The 19,844-nt window shown below is 43.5% G+C and overlaps 1 protein-coding gene across 4 annotated transcripts in view; it reads right to left on the minus strand.

The window, feature by feature from the left end:
• The window catches only part of LOC105418362 (SHH signaling and ciliogenesis regulator sdccag8), a 29,037-nt gene extending 11,357 nt beyond the window's left edge, over positions 1-17,680 (minus strand). Inside the window, exons 1-15 of one of the 4 annotated variants that reach the window (XM_029834661.1) lie at positions 17,425-17,680; positions 16,704-16,859; positions 16,507-16,592; positions 16,278-16,379; positions 16,068-16,193; positions 15,833-15,895; positions 15,517-15,581; positions 15,239-15,439; positions 14,974-15,112; positions 14,733-14,885; positions 14,456-14,590; positions 13,536-13,652; positions 13,136-13,278; positions 3,190-3,317; positions 290-398 (exon numbers count right to left, since the gene is read on the minus strand). In XM_029834661.1, coding sequence (XP_029690521.1) covers positions 290-398; positions 3,190-3,317; positions 13,136-13,278; positions 13,536-13,652; positions 14,456-14,590; positions 14,733-14,885; positions 14,974-15,112; positions 15,239-15,439; positions 15,517-15,581; positions 15,833-15,895; positions 16,068-16,193; positions 16,278-16,379; positions 16,507-16,592; positions 16,704-16,859; positions 17,425-17,485 — 1,784 coding nt within the window. In that variant the 5' untranslated portion in view covers positions 17,486-17,680. Of the gene's footprint in view, positions 1-289; positions 399-3,189; positions 3,318-11,900; positions 12,461-13,135; positions 13,279-13,535; positions 13,653-14,455; positions 14,591-14,732; positions 14,886-14,973; positions 15,113-15,238; positions 15,440-15,516; positions 15,582-15,832; positions 15,896-16,067; positions 16,194-16,277; positions 16,383-16,506; positions 16,593-16,703; positions 16,860-17,424 lie in introns of those variants that run through there. The other 3 variants (XM_029834660.1, XR_003888161.1, XM_029834662.1) reach the window with 3 other exon arrangements.
• Positions 17,681-19,844: the final 2,164 nt, after the last annotated feature.

Here is a 19,844-nt window from a genome sequence, read left to right on the forward strand (position 1 = left end):
GACACTGGACCCAGGGTCCCTCTCTCTGTCACACACATACACACACACACCCCAGATGGAGAGCTGTGCAGGCCTGCTGTGACTACAGTAGCATCAGGTTAACAAGAAAACAGGTCAGACTGGGAGGCAGTATGCAGAGTGTTGACGTGATCTGTCCCAACAGCTTGGGTGGATGACGCTTTCTGAACTGATGGAATAAACAACTCAGATATTGCAAAAGAAAAACTTTCTGTGCGCCCACAAATCTTCAGGAGACAGCGGAATGAAAAGGAGAAAACTCGACGCTGACCTGCTCTTTCCTGTCAGCTCTTCCAGTTTGGAAAATAATGTGCAGCACGCCTTCTTCAGCTTCCTGATCAGGGAATTCTGGTTGGCCAGCAGACTTTCTGCCTCTGTAGCTGCAATCGATCAAGGCATTAGTTCCTGTTAGCAATGATGGATGCATTTATACACAGTCAGGATGTTTCCAGCGATGCTGGCTGCACCGTAAGAACCAGTAATCAAATGAAAGACTACTTTAACAGCATAAGTGAAACAATTTGTTTAGCTATATAGTCAAATGTGCTAAAACATACCTCGTTAGCATTTGTTGATGTGGATGAAACATGATTCTATTGTATTTGAGCGATCACTTTGCTAATGGCATATAGGTGTTTAATTAAACCCAGTAACCCAGGATTTCCTAATATGCGTGGAGGAAAAACACACATATTGAGAATTCTATGCCATTGTTCTTCATTAATGGCATATACTATAGACATACAGTACCTTTCCAAGAGCAGATCATCCAAACAGTCTCACATTTCACAGAAATCACCTACGTTCCAGACGACAATTAAAAACTACTGTAACAAACCCTGCAGCAGCAGCCGCCAGATACCTTTGCCTCTTTGACTATATTCCCAAAATTGCTTTGGTGGAAATACACAGAACAGTTGACACAACAGACAGAGCAAAAAGATACACAGAGGGAAAATCTAAAGTTTGAAATAAGGCAGAAAAAACACGGCAGAGGAGATGGGATTCATTTGAAAGTACTTTCTTTCTCCTTTTCCACCCTTTCTGCCATGTTTTCATCCATTCATGGGGGCCTCTTTCTGAACAATCCAACACTGGGCTTTCATCATTCCTTTGAATTGATCCACGTTCCACTCTCCAACATATGTCTGCTCTTTCAAAATAACAATAGCTGTCGCTTGGATGGAGGGAATGATCCACCTGCTCCTGAATTCTGTCACAGTCGGCAGAAACCAAAAACACCAAGGACTCACAGTCTTTGAAAAGTAGCTCACACTTATGAAGAGGGGTTTTTTGTCTTTCAGTAGAATGAAAATTACAGGAAAAGGATAAGGAAAAGCCAGGCTGAAAGATCTTCCTGTGGTTAGCAAAATCAGACTCTCCACTTTTACTATTTCTCTCAGTTTATCTGGTTCTTGCAAAAATGTCAGCATGACTGGAGCAGGTGCAGACATGCATCAGATGTCGCCTTGCAGGGCCGATAGTAATATTGTTTAGTTCTGACTCTTCTGTCTGTACGCAGTTTCACTAAAGTGACTTCACTTTTTTACTAAACACAATACAGCCTCCATATCACAGTTTTATGTGATGCCAAGGACACGTGGACACTACAGAGCACAAAACCACATCAAATGCACGCACTCGTGCATGCACACACACACACATACAGTCAACAAAGTTTGGTCAGTTCTGGAAAAGTTGCATGAAGAATGCTAATTAACTGAACAGGCTTTGAATGCGTCTGGCCATGTGTAGGCCAAAAAGAACCATGGGACACTGAAACACAGCAGAACTGGCACTGGAACCAAACAGAGAAAAAAACAAGGGAGGGAGCGATGGAGAGAAGAAGCACAAAAGGGAGGGGGGCGCAAATATCTGATATCATCTAGAGGCTGTTCTGTACACATTAACTCAAAAAAGAAGCATGAAAAAAAGGTGGGACGGAGGAGAGAAGGGGATGGATGGATGGAAGGAGAAACGGACGGACAGAGAGGCAGGATTTGGAGAGCAAGAAAGCTAATTATCCAGCTCGTCTGTTGGGATGCAAGAGAGAGGAAGTGATGCGAGCTACTAAAGAACAACCACCCCTCCATCCTCTCCCCATCCACAGCTTCCTGCTGTGCTCTGATGTCAGCTCTCTTTAGACAACATGTGTGCTGCCGACATGTGCCAGAAACAAACCCTTTGTTCGCCCCCCTCCCCGCTTCCCTCCCTCTATCTATTCCACTCTCTATACACTCAATCTTTGTTCTGCGTACCAGCAGGCTCCTGGGTTGTTAAAGGGAACCACAGGTAAATAAGAAGACAGGAGATGGGAGGGGGACTGGGTATAAACGGGGCGATGGTGTGGACGTGAAGGGTGATCCAGATGGTGCAACAGATGTGCTAGCAGCAGCAGCTCTGCTGTGCAGACAGACAGAAGCTCAGTGCAGGGTCTCTGTGCTCTGCTCCCATCACCTTCCCTCTGCTCTCTTCCTCTCTCCTCCTCATCTAAAGGCCTCTTCGGTGCTCTTTCATGCTTGTCTGAGGTCACTCCAGCACAAATGATTTGTGTTTCATGTCCACCCTCTTTACCATGCTGTGTTAGTGGGTAGCGAGGTGGCACAGCGAGAGGACGGAGCTGGACGGTGCAGGTTCAGGACCCCGCACTCCAGCGCAGATTCTCCCTGCACACACGTCCTTGAGGCAGAATACCCTCATCACTCCAGCTGCCATTCATTTGATCAACTTGCAACATGTTCTGTTGCCTGCCGTTCTGGGCGTCCCCCTCACTGCGCTCCATTGCTCTCACGACTTTTTCTTTGACTCTACGTGCCAAAATAAGTTACATTTACAGTGTCATTGCATTAACACTAACAACTCTGCTTCCTTTTTTTTACATGCCACTGAGGCCCCTTAAAGATTAATGTCCCTTTAGTGTTAGATATAATTCAGGAAACTACAATATAACTAGAAAAAGAAAACACAAATTTGATACAAATGAACGGCTCATCTGCACAAGTGATGAAAGTCACAAGTGAGCTAAGAAACGACCACAGCTTAGCTGCATCCAAGCCCAGGTGTGCTTCAGTATATACTTTTGCAACAGAAAAGCAGGAAGATTTCCTTACCAGTAATAAATAACTATAATTAGTGACACAAATGGACACTGTGGTGGGTGGAATCACTCACCTCTCTGCTGGTGTCCAGCTTCAGTCTGTTCCAGCAGCACAGCCAGCTCTCTCTGCTTCTCTTGCGCTGAAAGGGTCACAGATGCCATTTCTTCATTATGGGATCGTTCCGCGTTCTCGATCTTTTGCCTGGGGAAGTAAAAGAATTGCTTAATCATCGGTCCTTTAAATTACAATAACAGACTCCTTTTACATTAACAACGCCATCACTGATGACAACATTTTAAATTAGCACTGACGCCAGACTACCTACAGAGTGTTTAAACTCACTTTTGATTTAACAGTAGACACATGGCGACTGAGGGCTGTGCTGACTAATTGCTCATCTGCTGTTATTGGTGCCGCATGAAAAAGAATAAATTAAAAAAGAATTAAAACCAGATTTTTCCAAATCCCCAAGAACAGAAACATAGTCTTCAAATTCATTATTATATAAACAGCTTAATTATTTGATAGACTGTCACTCCATCAATTGTTACAATCATATGAATCACGATTAGCTGGGTAGCTATGACAAACGTGCGTGATCTATATTAGTTAAATGAGACATACAAAGACTCCTGGGACAACACATTACTGTCAGTTTCCACAATAAACACTGTACAAGGGAATCAAAAAGTTAGTGGATTCAGTGAGAAGTTTGATCACATAAATTACATCACATTTAACAGTTTATGTGCAGAAAAACAAGTGGCAGGAGGTGGAAGAGTGAAGCACCAATCAGTTTATAACCTCTGACTGATGCTGCAGCTGTCTACAACAGTGGATAACACATTGTCACTTTATTTAAGAGCCTGCACCTAACAAAGGTTCAACTATAAATAACAGCTTAACACTACTGCAAACCACAACAATGTGTTCGGTAAAAACCACTTTAAAATTCAGCTTCCATTCATCGGCATATAGAAATTGCACAGGTAAGATCTGGACTACGGAGCGTCTCCCTGAGTGCTGGAAATGCTGCATTGGTGCAGTTGCGTCTGAGCCAAAACTTTCTGACTCAGTTAAGTCTAACTGTACCCAAACAACAGAGGAAGAGACAAAGAAGGAAAGGAAAGAAAAACTACAAAGGCGAGAAGGAAAAAAGAAAAGGAACAAATAAACAGAACTCTTCCTGAAGTCCAAAGGCGCTAATGAAGAGAGAATTCTCCAGTTTAAGTGAAAACTTTTCTCCCCTACAGCGTTTGGCCTGCATCTCTAAAGTGACCGCGTCTGTCTGTTCCTTCGTGTGTGTGTGTGTGTGTGTGTTCTCCTGCTGTCCTGCTGTCTGGGGTGTGAAAGCGGGTGGCGGGTGTGCAGGGGACACAAGGAGACTGTGCGTCTTTATCCATGTGTGTGAGCGTGTGTATGTGTGAGTGAATGAACCCCCGCTGGGCTTGAACAGCAGCCTGAGCCACCAAAGCGCACACCAGGGCTCAGCGGGAGATGGCGGGCAGGCGTTGCCAGCCATTTGGTCCTGCAAGAGGTTCCAGGGGGCCGCGTGTATTTGTGTATGCCTCTGTGTGTATGTATTTGTGTGCAGTTGGGGGGGGCTCACACCAGACCTGTTTACTCACCAATTAGCATCAGACAGGCCGCCAAAAAGTTCCAGGAGTCAGCAATAGAGTAGCAGTAAAAAGAAGAATAGCAGTCAACAGAAAATGACTTCTAAAAAGAAAAAATTGGCATCTTTACTGCCTTTAGTCTTGCTGACCTAAAATCCAACATTTTTTCCAAAAAGTACAACATAACAAAGGTGAAACAAAGTCTTAACAGAAGAGCAGAACAGGAGAACTTTTGTGGGGAAAGGCTTTGAGCAGGGACAGGCAGATCCCTCTAGAATGGAAAAGCAGCTAAGAAAAAACAAAATTTTTCAACATCTCCAAATCAAGAAGGCTCCTGATGGAGGGAAAAAAACTGCAAAAAGATGTTTCTGGAGGGCTGAAAGTGAGAACAGAGGCTGAATATGTGGGCTGGAGCAAGACATTGGGCAAAAATCTGCCTTCCGGTGGATTGGCCATTGGGCTCTGGGTTGTTGCCTGTGGCAGGAACTGTTGTTGGGGCCGAGGAGGCAACAGAATAAATGTTCAGCAAGCAGATATTTGGGCCTCTTTGTCTATGCCTGGCCTGACACACTCCAGGACAGCTTGATAAGTATGACTGCATGGGCCAGGGGCCTAAGGTAGGGCTGGAATGGCTGTGGGGCTGCAGCCAGGTACAGTGGCTGCTGGGTAAGTGGGAGGTGGCAACAGCAGTGGCTGGCTGGCTGGAGCAGCAGAAGATGAGTGGGTCCAGTCTGCACTGCCTGCCTAAGTGGGCACTATTCAAGCTGTTGCCCATTACATGTGGGGTGCCAGGGCCTGACCAAGCAAAGACTTTGCAGCACCCTACGGTGCAGACAACATCCCACGCCAGAACCACCAAATGCTGCGGTTTATCAGAGAACCAGCACAAATTGGAGGACTTGGAGGAATTAGAGACCTTTGCCAACACCAGACACCAGTGACTGTTGTTTGGAAGGAGTAAAAAGGAGACTATTCCCTCTCTCAATAAAATAACATCATCAAGATATTTGCACAAATAAAAACTTGTCACATCATGCATCAGAACAGACAAGCAATCACTAAATAAACAGGGAAAGGTAACAAAACAATGGAAAAATCGAGTACTCGACTTTACAACCCTGTGATGTTCATCACATCAACAAAAGTAGAATCTAAAACACCGACGATGCTGGTAAAGAACGGAAGGACAAGAAATATTGAACATTTTTCCACAGAACGCGTCGATGGCGCTGCATCTACAAAACATCTCAATTATCAACTGATTCAGACAACACACACACACCTCAATTTAATGTACTTTAACACATTTTGTGAAAATTTAACACAATTCTCTTTTGATGTGAGACCCCTCTATTCATCCCTTCATCTCTCCTTCATGAAATCAGTAGCCGACACTGCAGAAGTCGCTAGTTCCACGCCCAGCCCATCTTACTTTTTGTCATCTAAGCATCCACAACCTTCTAATCTCCGATTCTTTTTCTGCTGTTTCCACCCTTCACTCCTCCCTCCTGTTTTCCCTCCCACCCTCTTTTCCTGTATCTAAACTGGCTGTGTCTCTCTCCATCTGCTGGTTCTTCCTTCAGCGGCCCTGCACCTGTTCACACCTCCTCTCCTGTTGGCCACCTCTTCTCCCAAACCCCCCCACCTTCATCTCTCTTTCTCTTTCTCTCTCCTCCCCTCCCTCTCTCTCTCTCAGCGCGACGCTGCCAGGGCCGTTCCTGGCTCAGTTAGCCTCTCTGTCATTCAATCCATCTGTCAGCGAGTCAACTTTGTTTACAGTGGGTGGCCCAAGCCTCTTTTCTTTTTCAAGGAGTGCTGAAGCCCCCTGACTGCCACCAAGGTCAATGGTGAACTATTCATGTTTAAATGTTACCTGCTACATTACTGTCAAGCATACTGATGGTGTTTATCATATTCTAACATCCACACTGTACAGCTGCATTCATCCTCCTATAGATGCAGGAAGGGACTGCATGCACCTGCAAATGAAAACAATCCACACAAAATCAAATTTTGCATTAATGGCATCCATTCCTTTACAGAAATTAAAAATGATGTTGTCCACATTGAAGTAATTAACAGCTGAGAGACCCCCATCATCTCTATCCACCAGATACGATGGCACCCACTGCTTTAACACTGAGCAAACTGGCTGCACAGACAACTGCTATTTTTTTAATAATAACCACATGGCATCCGTACAACACATCCCCATTCCGACCCAATCCAGAATCCCAGGCTTCAACACGGGTGTCAAACCTCAACCCTGCAGACATAGCTAAGTATACCATATGTGGCAGGGCTGGGGGTTGGATCCATTTCAGATGAGGCGGGAAATTATTTATTTCTAGCTTGATGTGACATAAATTACTATTGTAATGACACAGATCGAGATTATAAGTAAGGATTTTATATTCTAAAAGGCAGCATAACTTGTATGTGTGTGCAAACTCTAGTTTATATCATATGCAGTGTCGTCTCATGGTGTGAGTAGAATAATTAATCTGCACTCGAATTCAGTTCACACCTGAGTTGAACCTGAAGTCATTCAAACACCTACGTGGCTTCTACCTGTTTATCAGATCAGGGGACAACTATCAGAAGAAGCAAGTGCCGTCTCTTTAGAGAAACCCTGTAAAGTCATCTGTTACCGTCCTCCTCCATCAACTCTTTTTGTGTTATTTTCACAAATATCTGCACTCAGCTGTTCTTCTCCTTCTCCCGCAGTAAGTTTAGTTCCCATCTTTGTGATCATCTCCCAGCACAATCTGCTGATTGGGCAATAACCTCCTACCTACCAGGGGATGTTGGCACTGCAGCAGCCACAACGGACGACAGAGTGAAACGGAGGGACTGAAGGCAAGAAAGAAAGAGAGCAAAGAGCAACATAAAGAATAGAAATGAAGGGGATGAAATGATTAAAAGAAAGGGGTAAAAGAGGATGACAGAGGTAAAAGAGAAAGGATGGAGAAGCAAGAGCAGAGGGAGGTTCTGTCATGTTGGATAAAAGCTGTGCCTACTGGGCAGTAGGCACTGATGGTGCCACGCTCACAGCAGGGAGATGTGAAGCCACAAAGTTGACCAGATGATCACACACTGATACACACACGCACACCCACACTTGCTTGCCAAACATGACAAAGAAAATCTGTGCGCTAAAATTAAAACCGATGCGAAGCTGCAAACCCTTCCCTTTTTGTTTTCCCGAATATTTCTGGCACTTAAAAAAAAAAAATCCAAAACAATTCAGTAAAATGAATGGTAAATTTATATATGCATGGTATGTAAAGAACTAGTATGGTAGTGGCTGGTGCTCCGCCGTGCATAGCCTGTCCTCCAGCAGTAGTGTTTGTATGTAGGCCAGTTTCCCAGGGCACTTGGCTGAGGTGACAACAGTTGTAGCTGACAGATTTGCCTCCATCTTGCCTGAGGTCTCTCATCAGCGATCTGTCTATTTTATCCGTTCACAGCACCGTGATGGAGAGATTACAGGTCTCATGATCCCGGTACCTCATATGAGCAATCTTTTCTTTTACTGGCCACATTTTAAGCAAACACAGTAGCTCTACCATTGTTTCTACTGAAGCAATTATTTGTAAATAGTTAACAAATCTATAATTTTCACAATATTAACATGCACATTTAACATAACAAATATTACACATTACCCTACTGCCTGTGCTGCCTTGGAGGTTGATATATCAATCGATGCAGCCCCACTACCCTGGCTGCCCGTCTCTGTGTGGATGCTATATGCTAGTGGCTAAGCAGGCAGAGAATGAACATAGAAATGTCTGTAAAGGGAGATGTGATGGTAACAAGAGGATTTATACAGTAGAGTCTAAATATCCTTTTCACTGGTGCTCCAGGTTCTGGACGTTTTCAGCAAAAATGTGAGAAAAACATTAACCATGCCTGAATGCAAAGCATACTGTGCACATGTGCAACTCATTATTTAAGATTCAGACCAAAATCGAAACATTATTACATCAGTACTGATTGTCGGCAGGAAGGTGGGACTCAACCCACCTTCCTACTTCATCTCTGTACAAAGGGATGAAGTCAAAGAGTTTGTAATGACATCCATCAGAAATAGAGGCAAAATAAAATGTAGCTCATCGTTTAGTTTAACTGAATGCACCTCTGTTTCATTAGCAGTCATTTCAGCTAAATTACTACAAGATAAGTTAAATTAAAACAACAGATCCAGGGGAGACAGCAAAAATAAAAAAGTATGTGTGTGAAGGATAAAAGAGCGATTACCAAGTGTCACAGGGAGCAAGAGAGAGTGTGTAAGTGAAAGAGGTGAGAAGGCAGGATGTCAGAGAGGGCACTCCAGCAGAGAGGAGGGAGGAAGAAGGTGGCAAGGTCTCGTCACCGTGCCAATGGGCCCACCGCTGTCAACATCACAGTACACACGTACACCCACGTGTACGTGTACGTGTACGTGTACGTGTACGTGTACACACACACACACACACACACACACACACACACACACACACACACACACACGGCTGGCCAACAGCCCTCCCAGCTGCCCTATCCGTAACTGTCTGATTAGTTGTGCTAAGCAGCCCCTCCCCTGCCAACCATAGTGCCATCTGCTATCCAACAACATGGCTACCAACCAGACAAACACACACGCGCGCAAAGACAGAAAAACGCACAGCGAGGGCCGTACCTGGCACTGCCTTGCCGTTGTCACACTGAGACATACACACGCACGCGCACACCCATCAAACTGCACACACAGGTGTGGCCCGAAGGTATCAACACGTAACATTAGCACACAAAGACTGACACACACACACACACACACACACACACACACACACACACACACACACACACACACACACACACACACACACACACACACACACACACACACACACACACACACGTCCGAAGGAGTTGTTATGTGTGCGTGTGTGGTGACAACGTTAACACCAGGTAAAAGAAAGATGCAGTACTCAAGTGTGTGTGCTGCCATGTGTGTGAGCTGGCAGAGTTTGAAGGTTCATTATGAGCTCCACCTCTCCTGAGCGACCACAGCCTGTGTGGTGCCCAGGCCCTTTTATTCTGGGCCGTGATTGGACAAGGGCATCCCGTCGAGTTGGTTTGCAGCAGTTTTGTCGCGCCCAGATTTCACTCTCCGCTCGAAGCGAGCCTCTGGCAGGACGCGACATCTGCTGCCTCACCTTCCTCATTTACACTTCTCCGCCCTCGCACACAAACACTCAGTTCTGCTCACCGCCTCTCCAGACCTCGCCATCGCCATCTATAACCAAGCAAGCGAGAAAAAAAGACGAGACCTGGGTATGTGCACGGGGAGCGTGACATGCTTCGTGGAGTTTGGAAAACTTTGCGCAGCAGTTGGTCTGGAATGTTTATCTCCACCACCCATTTAATGTTTTCAGGGTCAGACAAAGGAGAAAACCAGCTATACATCACATTCTTCTCCTTCCATCTGTGCTTCCCCATAAACGCCGCGACCATCTCATATGTTTTCTGAAAGACAGGCCTTATTTTGGACCATGTGAAATGCCGTTCTGATGTGCTGCAAATGACAAAACAGCAGAGGTTGGCGTCTCCTCCCTGATGGACATGCCACAAATACCTCCGAAGGGAGCTTATGCATGCCAGATACATGACAGATAACAAGTGTGTTTTTACAGCTTTTTTTCCAAGCTAAGCTGCGCTCAGATATCAGATCATACACACAGATATTTCCTGGCGCACAAATCCATCCCCGGTTCTAGGTGAGAAAGACCCAGCGAGGAGATTTACAGGTGGATTTTACGCTTGCCGACAGCTCTAAACAGGCACCCTCATGCACATGGATGTTCGATTTTATGGTGAAGACAAAACTTGGGAGAAAATTTTTGGCCTTGTAGTTATTCTGCTCATCCAAACCACAAAGTAGGCACACAGGTCTCAGCAAACCACAGAAAATATAATGTATGCAAACACACATACTGCATCCACAAATGCGAGCCGATCTGGCACGTGTTGAATCAGAGGCTATCCTGGGCAGTTTTGGCTGTGGCCATCAGGACGTGTGATCACAGTAAAGGAGAGATATTGAGACAAGGAGAGAAGAAAGAAAGTGAGGAAAGACAGGAGCAAACAAACAAAACAAACTTGGTAAAGCCCTCTGCTTGGCTAGTGCTGGGGATGGGAGTGTGTGTGCATGTGAGGCGATCAGAACAGAGTGGCGGGGATTATGACAGATCCCGGGCTGTCCGACTCACAGCTGGCTGATGATCCAATCCTGGAGCACAGCGCAGCGCACCAGCCGCCGTGGGACCCCCGGAATGCGCGCACGCATCTGTGCATGTGCGTGTGCTGTGCCTGTGTGTACAGGCATGTGGAGACGACTAATGTATCTGTGTGTTTGCAGGCATGCAGTTGTATAAATACTGTGTGTGTGTGACTGCGTGGGTAAGTACGTGTTAATCAGAAGGAAGGAGAGGCTATCAGAAATCAAACAGAGGCTGTCGGTGTGCCTCATGTCCCTGTTTTTGAAACTGCGCTGTGATCATTTGGGCCATGGGAGGAGAACAGAATGAAAGAAAGGAGCCGGCAAGTTGCAAAGGGAGAATCAAAGAGCTGTTTTCCAGGCTGGCCTTCCAGCCTCGCGACTGTGACTCTCACTCTTTCTGTTCAAATGAAAAAAGCAGTTAAACAAACCGGCCTCTACAGCTACAAAGAGCTTCACTCAGAAGGCACCATGAATAAGCATCAACATCTCCATGAACCCAGAAATCCAGAGAGGGAAAGAGCTGAGGGCAGGGAGGATGAGGGGATACTGATGACTGCTCCAGCTTTATTTTAGTTTGGAACATTATCAGGGAAAAAAAGAAGAAAGGAAAAAGCTAACAAAAGTTGCAAAAGTGCAAAGACACAAACTCAAAAGTGAATGACGTAGGTGCGTAGGTGCATTCATCTGTATCTGATCCATGAATAATAAGCAACTTTTAAAAAAATAAAAATAAAAAAAATTCTCTTTAAATACAAACACAGATGTCAAAAATTTATCTTGAACTAGAAAAAAAAATGTCTGGAGAATTTAACCCCTATCAAGCAAGGTCATCTCCCCACATATTGTTACGTACACTTGATTCTGAAAGAATCTTACCTCCAGAATCTGGAACATCAACAAAATGTAATCATCTGCTCCTTGGTCCAGGATCAATATTTCATTAAATTTCTGTTATAAATGGTCATGTTCATTTTTCTAACAAACAACTGAGGGCTAGTGAGGGGAAGAGATATCATTAAATCAGCATCAGAAGTGAATTTTACTACTAATGGCTTAAATCTTAATTTGAAGAGCTATGTGTCCGGCCAAGTCAACAGCTGTCAAACAACTACCATGCGTGGCTGCACTGATAAAACTATGAAATCCATCATGCTTACACACCCAGCAGTAAAATGGTTCTGGCCAGTGGCTTCACGCGTACAGGTCAAAGTAATTGTTTATATTAATATGTATGCAGTTCTATACATTTATACATTACATCATCCACTCACCGCTTCATATTCACATGTTTAAACAAGTGATAAACCAGCAGCTGTAGTTAACACAAATACACATATATTAAACAAATTTGCCTCTTGCAGCTTTGCCACCGCAGGCTGCCGCCGCCACATCTGTGCCCATCCCAGACACCGCGACTGTGGGCAGCAGGGGTGAGAGAGTGCCTCGGGCAGCTGGCACGGCTGCAGCCGGGGCAGGCGTGGTGGGAACCAGCAGCGATCGGAGAAGAAAATGCGAAGGAATACCAGTAAGGGAAGAAAAGGATATACAGAGGGGAAGGAAATGAAATAGGGAATAAAATGATGACATGATTTCATGTAGAGATGCTGGGGAAAAAATTACCAGAAGGAACGACAAATTAAAAAACGGAAATAAAAATGCAGAAAAAAGCAGAGAGAAAGAGAGTGATTAAAGGCAAGTCAGCGTGAGGAGGGGTTCAGGGCCAGGCCATGGTAGGTGGCCCCATGGCCAAGCTGTCAAATGACTGAGTGTGTGTGTGTGTGTCTTGGGCACTATTTTGGCTGTGCTGGAACTGTGGCTGGGCCGTGTGTTTCTATATATGTATGCATGAGGCTGTGAGCTGCATTATGTTGTGGCATGCATAACAGGATTAAAGGTGACCCGGTGAGGTCCAGTTGGTACCAGGACCACAGCAGCGTGCATGTGTGTTTATGTGTGTGGTTTGTGTAATAGGATTAGCTGTTACCTGGTGTGGTACAGTTGGTGTACTGGTCTGAACTGGACTGGACTGAGCTGGGCAGAAGCTGGGCAGAGGGGAGCAATGTGTGTATGTATGTGAGAGTGTGTTTGTGTGTGTGGGGGACTGTGGTGGCATGTATAATAGGATTAGCTACTACCTGGTGAGGTGCAGTTGGTGCTGGGCACCTGCCAGCTGTTCTGCTAGGCTCATGGCTTTGGCCTGCCATTGGCTCACGTCCTTTTGGACCGCCTCCAGCTGCTGCCTGCAGCCAACCAGCTCTGAGCCCAGTCTTTCCACTTCCTGTCCCACAGAGATGGAAAGACAGTGGGAAGAGGAGGTGAGCAAATCTTCCAAAACAAGCCTTCTTATACCCTCATACAAACTGAGTAGCGGCGATTACAATATGAAGCAAAGGTTAAGTAGAAGAGGAAAATTATTTGGTTACTAAAGAGCATTGTCAGATATGGTGTGCTCAAACTAACCAACCATCAGCTAGGCTGCAGTGGCCAAATTAATGTAAAGCACCTATAGTAATCATTGCGCTGATAGAAACGTACTTGTTTGGTCCTTTCCATCTCTCTGTCATTCTTGACGTAGAGATCTCCGATAGCACTCTCGGCCTCATCTCTCTTCATTTGGGCCTGACTGAGCTGATAACGTAGATCTGCACAGACCTAGAAACAACCATGTTGGGTTTAAAACCACTGAGTCTTTTGGCTGGAAGTTAAGCATTCTGTCAGTTTCTTCAGCATTTGCTCACGTTGATTTAAATTTTAGAATTTAATTCCTTCTTCTTCCTCTACTCAGGTCTTGGACCTCATGTTTTCATGAAACCACAAAGTCTTTGTTTTCCCATCCTTTTTGACTACAGGTGTAATTTTTAATCTTTCTTTACCATATTTTGTTATCACGTTTCCAACCATTTCAGTTTCTTTATAACATAAACCAACTGAACTTATGATGAGTGAATATGAAGGTGGCGGTAGCTCGGTCCGTAGAGGACTGAACTGAGAAGTAGAGGGTTCTCGTTTCAGGTCCTTGGTAAAAGAGTGGTCAAGTAAAAATGGAAAAATAAAGTCAGTCTCTTCCAATTACTCTATATCATTGTAGTTTGATGTGTGCAGAAGTGTGCCACAATTACTTCATAGCACAAATATTTCAAAGCTGAATTTTTCCAATATACTTTGATTATATAGCAAATATATAACAATGCAAATGTGCTTTCTTCTTCCAAACCCAAAGTAAACATCATAAATACTGGTTAGATGCTGCCATCTAGTGATTGTATGCAAGTTCAGCATCCAAAGTGCATCTTATTCTTTTAATTACGAAACCTGACAAAGGTTAAACTTCAAGTAGCCTTAAAATATATCCAGAGTCATGTTTAGTCTAACTGCTCTGTATAGGTTACAAGCAGAGATTAAAAGATCTGTATGATGTGTTATGGAGGTTTGAATGTACACTTGACACAGACCACCTTGTTTCTGTCTTGTTCCTGGGTGGAGAGTTTGCAGAGAGTCTCTTCAAGTTGCTTTGATAGTGAGCTCTTGTCTCTTTGAGCTCTATCTAACTGCCCTTCCAACTCCGCAACATCCCTGGAGAGTTTAGCCACCTGGTAAATCCATCAAATTAAAACATTTAAATGTTAATGTTCTCAACTCGTAATGCAACATTTACCTTTGGAAAATATGCTTTTGAAAGTTAGATTTTTCTCAAACAGCATTTGATTTCCTAGGACAAAAAAAGGGGTTTACAGTGTGTGCCAGGTCCTCTTTCTGTTTTTGGGCCTCAGCTCTTCCCTCGTCTCTGGCTTCATTCAGTCTCTTCTGCAAAGCCTGACATTCTTGTTCAGAAAGTTGCCTGTATTGAGCCAGCTCTTTGGAGATCTGCTCACACTGTAACTCCATCTGCACAAACACAAAGCTTCAAGAATAATACTGTCCAAAATAACATCATATACGAGGAGGAATTGAGATGATTGTCTGAAAATCTGACCTGTGCTTTGCACAAATTTGCTTCTTCTACCATCTGTACAGCCTGCTTAACCTGGAAGCAGGCTGACCATTCTTTCTGTTGTGCTTCCTGCTGACCGGCACGTGCAGCACGCAGAGCTACCAGCAACTCATCACGGTCCCTAAAATATTTGACAGGTAACTTGAGACTAATCTAAAACACATCATTTTCTGTTGTAACTATCTTTGCATTTGACAAAAGCAAAATAATGCACTGTATTTTCAGGATTGTGGACATTTCTACTGACTTTGTGAGTCTGTAAATAGTCTGGACATGCTGGTTTCCTTGAGTATCAGCTAGTACGGCTTCATGTTGTGCACACTTTAGACAAAGACCGGCCACACGGGGAGATCCATCTGCCCTCAGCACATCTGCAGCCTCTTTCTCCTTCTGATGGAGTCGGATCTTCAACTCCTCACACTCCCTTTGACTGAGTGACAGATCCTTCCTGAAGATGGAAGCAAGAAATAAACCAACCATGAGGAGAGAGTGAGTAAAGACAAGGCTGATGTTTCATCCACAAACCTGAGGGAGAGGAGCTGACCTTCCAAGGTTTCAATCTGTTCCTTGTGGATTACTTTTAGATGTTCCTGATTAAGAAAAATCTCTTTAGAACAAAATCCAACATAATTATTTCAAAGACACGATTAAACAGAACAAAAAGTAAAGAGATCTGGACCTTGCCCTAACACAACAATGCGTTTGAGCAGCAGAAGTAAATGCATACTGCATAAGGGTAAAGAACATAAATAAATTAATAAATAAATAAGATGACAGAAGGTGCCAGTCAGAAATGTAGAAGAAAAATAGGAGGGTAAAAAAAGAGAGTAAAACCCTTTACCAGCTCGTTTTTCCATGTGGGGGGCTCTGCTTTGTGGCTGACAGCTGTAATACTCTCATTCAGCTGAAGTCATAAAAACACATCATACACTTTTAATTTCAATCAATGTAATGCTGAGAGGATACCAAATTAGTTTTATTTAAAATTGATGGCATTGTGCTGAAACTATTAACTGCATTCTGGGTAAAATACTTGTGTTATTCTGTTACACACTACACACAGCTATAAACATTACCATGGAATTCTTCAGCGTGTAGTCTTTAAGAGATTCATCTGCAGCTTTAGTTCTGAGCTCCACTTGCAGCTTCTCATTCTCCACCACCACCACATTGATCCGCTGTTTCAGCCCTTGCAGCTCATCCTGAGGTCAAGCAGGTGGAGAAATAAAGAAATACAAAGGCTGAAAAACAGGGGAAAAAATACCAACATTTGCATGTGAATATACCTTGAATAATTTGACTTCAGCTTCCAGGTGTTGTATGTATTCGGACTGGTTGTAACTCATTGGAACCAGATCGTGAGAAGGATGGATACTGGCATTTTCCTGCTGCTACACAGAGGCAAGACAAAGGGAAATATCTTCTGAAACGTTCACCTTTATTCATCTCCTGGAGAGTTTCTCTGGCTCTAAAATATGTTTTTGTGTTATAGAAAGGCTGCATTTTCTACTGCACCTCAGAAGGAGAGTGTTCCATTGAAAGAGATGGAGCAGAGGTAGTTTCTTTGCCTTGCTTCAGTAGAAGGCTCTTTAGTTGGTTGACTGTATTGACAAAAAACACAAGAGAAATATTTAAACAACAGAACACTGTGAATTACAACAATTCCAGTTCCAGATTCACCCCTTGACATGTAGGAACTTTCACTGAGTTACCTGCTTTGCTCTGTGCTTTGAGGTTCCAAGAAGGGCACGGCTGCAGCTCTATGGAAGTGACGTTGCCTCTGAGCCCCTGTTCCTCTTTCCTCCCTTCTCTATGATTAAGCTGCTCCAGGGTGCTGCTGAGCTGCTGGATGCTCTGGTTCGCCCGTCCTACATCCAGCACACATTCATGTTCTCTTAACCATTTACAACAGTAAAGAGTTCCCATAACTCCTATTTTTTACAGCAATTAGAGGTTATTGAAACATGGATTTATCTTTACCAAAGATAAATCTTCATGCTACCTAGAAACAACTACATCTTTGCCATAATACAGGCTCAGCACTTAGATTTATTTTTTAATGCAATAATTTCCCATGTCACTTACTTATAATGCTACTTTTTGAACTGCAACACGTCTACTTGTCAAACTCCATTTTCATATTTTGGGAGGACGAAAAAAACCATTGACTAAACACTGGACTTTGTATGTTTTGTTGGATTTATTCTATTTAATGTAACAGAACGTATTTATTGTGGATGGGCTGCATCACCAACAGGTGACACTACCAATATTAATGGTCCTGTCCTCTTCGATTACTTTAGTCTACAAATATATTTATATATCTTTGTGCCAAGCTAACAGCAGTTTACGAAACAATAATTTACAGCCAATTACTGTCATTTTCCCGGTCTTTAGCCGTTAGCACATTAGGCAGAGTAACATCTTACTTACGCCTGAACTCCTTTTCATAACTACAAAGTTGCTCCGTTTCATCATCGGCTGCCGATTTCATTGAGGGATATTCGTACAACCGACGTTATAATGCGTTATCTTAGCAAATATAATAAGAATTAAGTGAAATGTCGACGAAGTAGTCTCTAGTAACGTCAGTGAACTCGTAGTAATTGAACTCGAATGTAAACAGTCAAGACAGTCTGGCTGCCCTCTCGCCTCTGGTTGCTTCCGGTGTAGGATCGGAAATTACGTACCCTTTCTTCTTCGTCGTCGTCTTCTTCTTCTGCTTAGCCTTCTTCTTCTTCTTACGGCTTTTAGCATCCATGTTATTGCATCACTGCCATCTTTTGGTTCTATATCTCACTTATCCATTCTTATATCCATTTTAATAGTACAGTACAGGTCAGAAATTTAAAAACCTCTTCCCTCCCGCCCGAACTCCCTACACCGCTCAAAATGTCCTTCTCATCCACATCCATCATTCCCCGTTTTCTCAGAACATCCATCATCAGCTTCCTTTCTTCATTATTCTTCCTGAATATAAAAAGCACATGTTCTGCTGTTGCGAGTTTGTGATGATGCTCACACAGCCCACTAGTAGTACTGTAGTTGGGCCGAAATTCTGAGCAAAACAACTGACAAAAAATGCTGAAATCAGTATAATAATTAAATAAGCAGAACATTTCACAGAAATTGTGTAAGTGTGCCAATGGCTGTGGCCCATCAGCCCTCATTCATGCCTATTCATGTGTGCGCTACTTGATGCATATCGATTACCAAAAATAGTGAAAATACTCATTCTACTATCAAAGTGAGGACATTTTTAGGAAGCCTAAGGGTTAATACATGGTTGAATTTAGATTTGAAAAAAGTTACACCTCACATACATGCAAACAGCACATCCAGGAATCCTACTACAAAGGAAATACCGTAATTGAATAACATGTTGTGAGTATCGTGAATACATTTTGTTTTTCTATAGTTGCTGGCTGGTTAAAGTTAAGCGATACCAGTTGTGCATAATGACTGTCTGTATATGAACACAAACAGAGTCCAAACACTGAACTCCATTATTCGAGGCAGATGTTAAGACTTGACGTGTTCCCTCTGCCACTGTCCAGTAGACGAGTTGTGATAAAAGTCCATTCTTAAAATAAAAAACTATGATGAAGAAGAGGATAGTTTTAACCTCACAGCAACGCTTACAAGCTCAAAGAAGTTTACAAAAGACATATTTGCATGTAGAAGGACTTTCTGCTATGTTAAAGATGTCAGAGCATGGATGCAACTATTTCTGCTGTGCAACAGCTTCCTGCTGAATGGGCTTGATTTTGATGTTTATTCTTAGAGACAGCTCAGTTTAGCCGATTCACTCATGCAAATTGCATCCAGATTCCCAGTTAACTGTAACAGCTCAAACGCAAGGTTTCGGTATTCTGTTTGTGTGGCCTGTAAACAGATCTGAACTCATTTTTCAGCTTTCCAAGAAGTCTCATACTTATCATTTATTTACTAAACATATTTTAAAAGAACAACTGAAATAAGCCATTTGGTGGGTTTTTTTTCATCTTTTGGCTTTTAGTTACTGTTCTAAAAAAATAAAATTATTTTTGTGTTTAAACAAATTTGATGAGCTGTACTATTTCTTGCCACCAAACGTCGCTGTATCACCTCCTACACTGGCAGCATCGTTAAAGATTTTAAGGGGGGGGGGGGGGGGGTATTTGTTCTTTGTTTTTGTTTTGATTCTGCATGATTTATTAAATTCTCTTTTGTGACAAAAAATAGCTTAGTCTTTCTTTTTGGGTGAGGACTGGGGGTCGGCATACAGACAAGGTGAGTGTGCATGATAAAGTAAACTTAGCAGAGTTCCAATAAAGACCTCACCCAATATAGTCAAGTGGCTGAACACGCACACACACACACACACACAGACACACACACAATAACCACGTTTTCTGTATCTTATTTCATTTACTTTTATCAGTCATGGAATTCTCTCCATGGTTCTCTCTCTCTCTCGTTCTCTCTCTCCCTCATCCTGTCTGTGCTATCAGTGACATAACTGTGACATCACTGCAGCCAGTGATTGGCTGCATGTTGAAGTCATTGATGCCCCCCCCCCCCCCCTCCATCTGAAAGAATTTTTATGTCTCTTTCTCTCCTGATGTCTTTCTTGGAGTGTGCCGACGCTGGTTCAGGCTACTTTATGTGGACTCTATGAGCTAGTGAAGAGATGGATGGATGGATGGATGGATGGATGGATGGATGGATGGATGGATGGATGGATGGATGGATGGATGGATGGATGGATGGATGGATGGATGGATGGATGGATGGATGGATGGATGGGGAGAAAGTAACAGTGCTCTCTGTTATGTTGCTGCTCTGATCTTGTCCTGAAGCTTTAACCCAGT

This window comes from Takifugu rubripes, chromosome 4 (genome assembly GCF_901000725.2).
Source record: "Takifugu rubripes chromosome 4, fTakRub1.2, whole genome shotgun sequence".
In the NCBI taxonomy this organism is placed as follows: domain Eukaryota; kingdom Metazoa; phylum Chordata; class Actinopteri; order Tetraodontiformes; family Tetraodontidae; genus Takifugu; species Takifugu rubripes.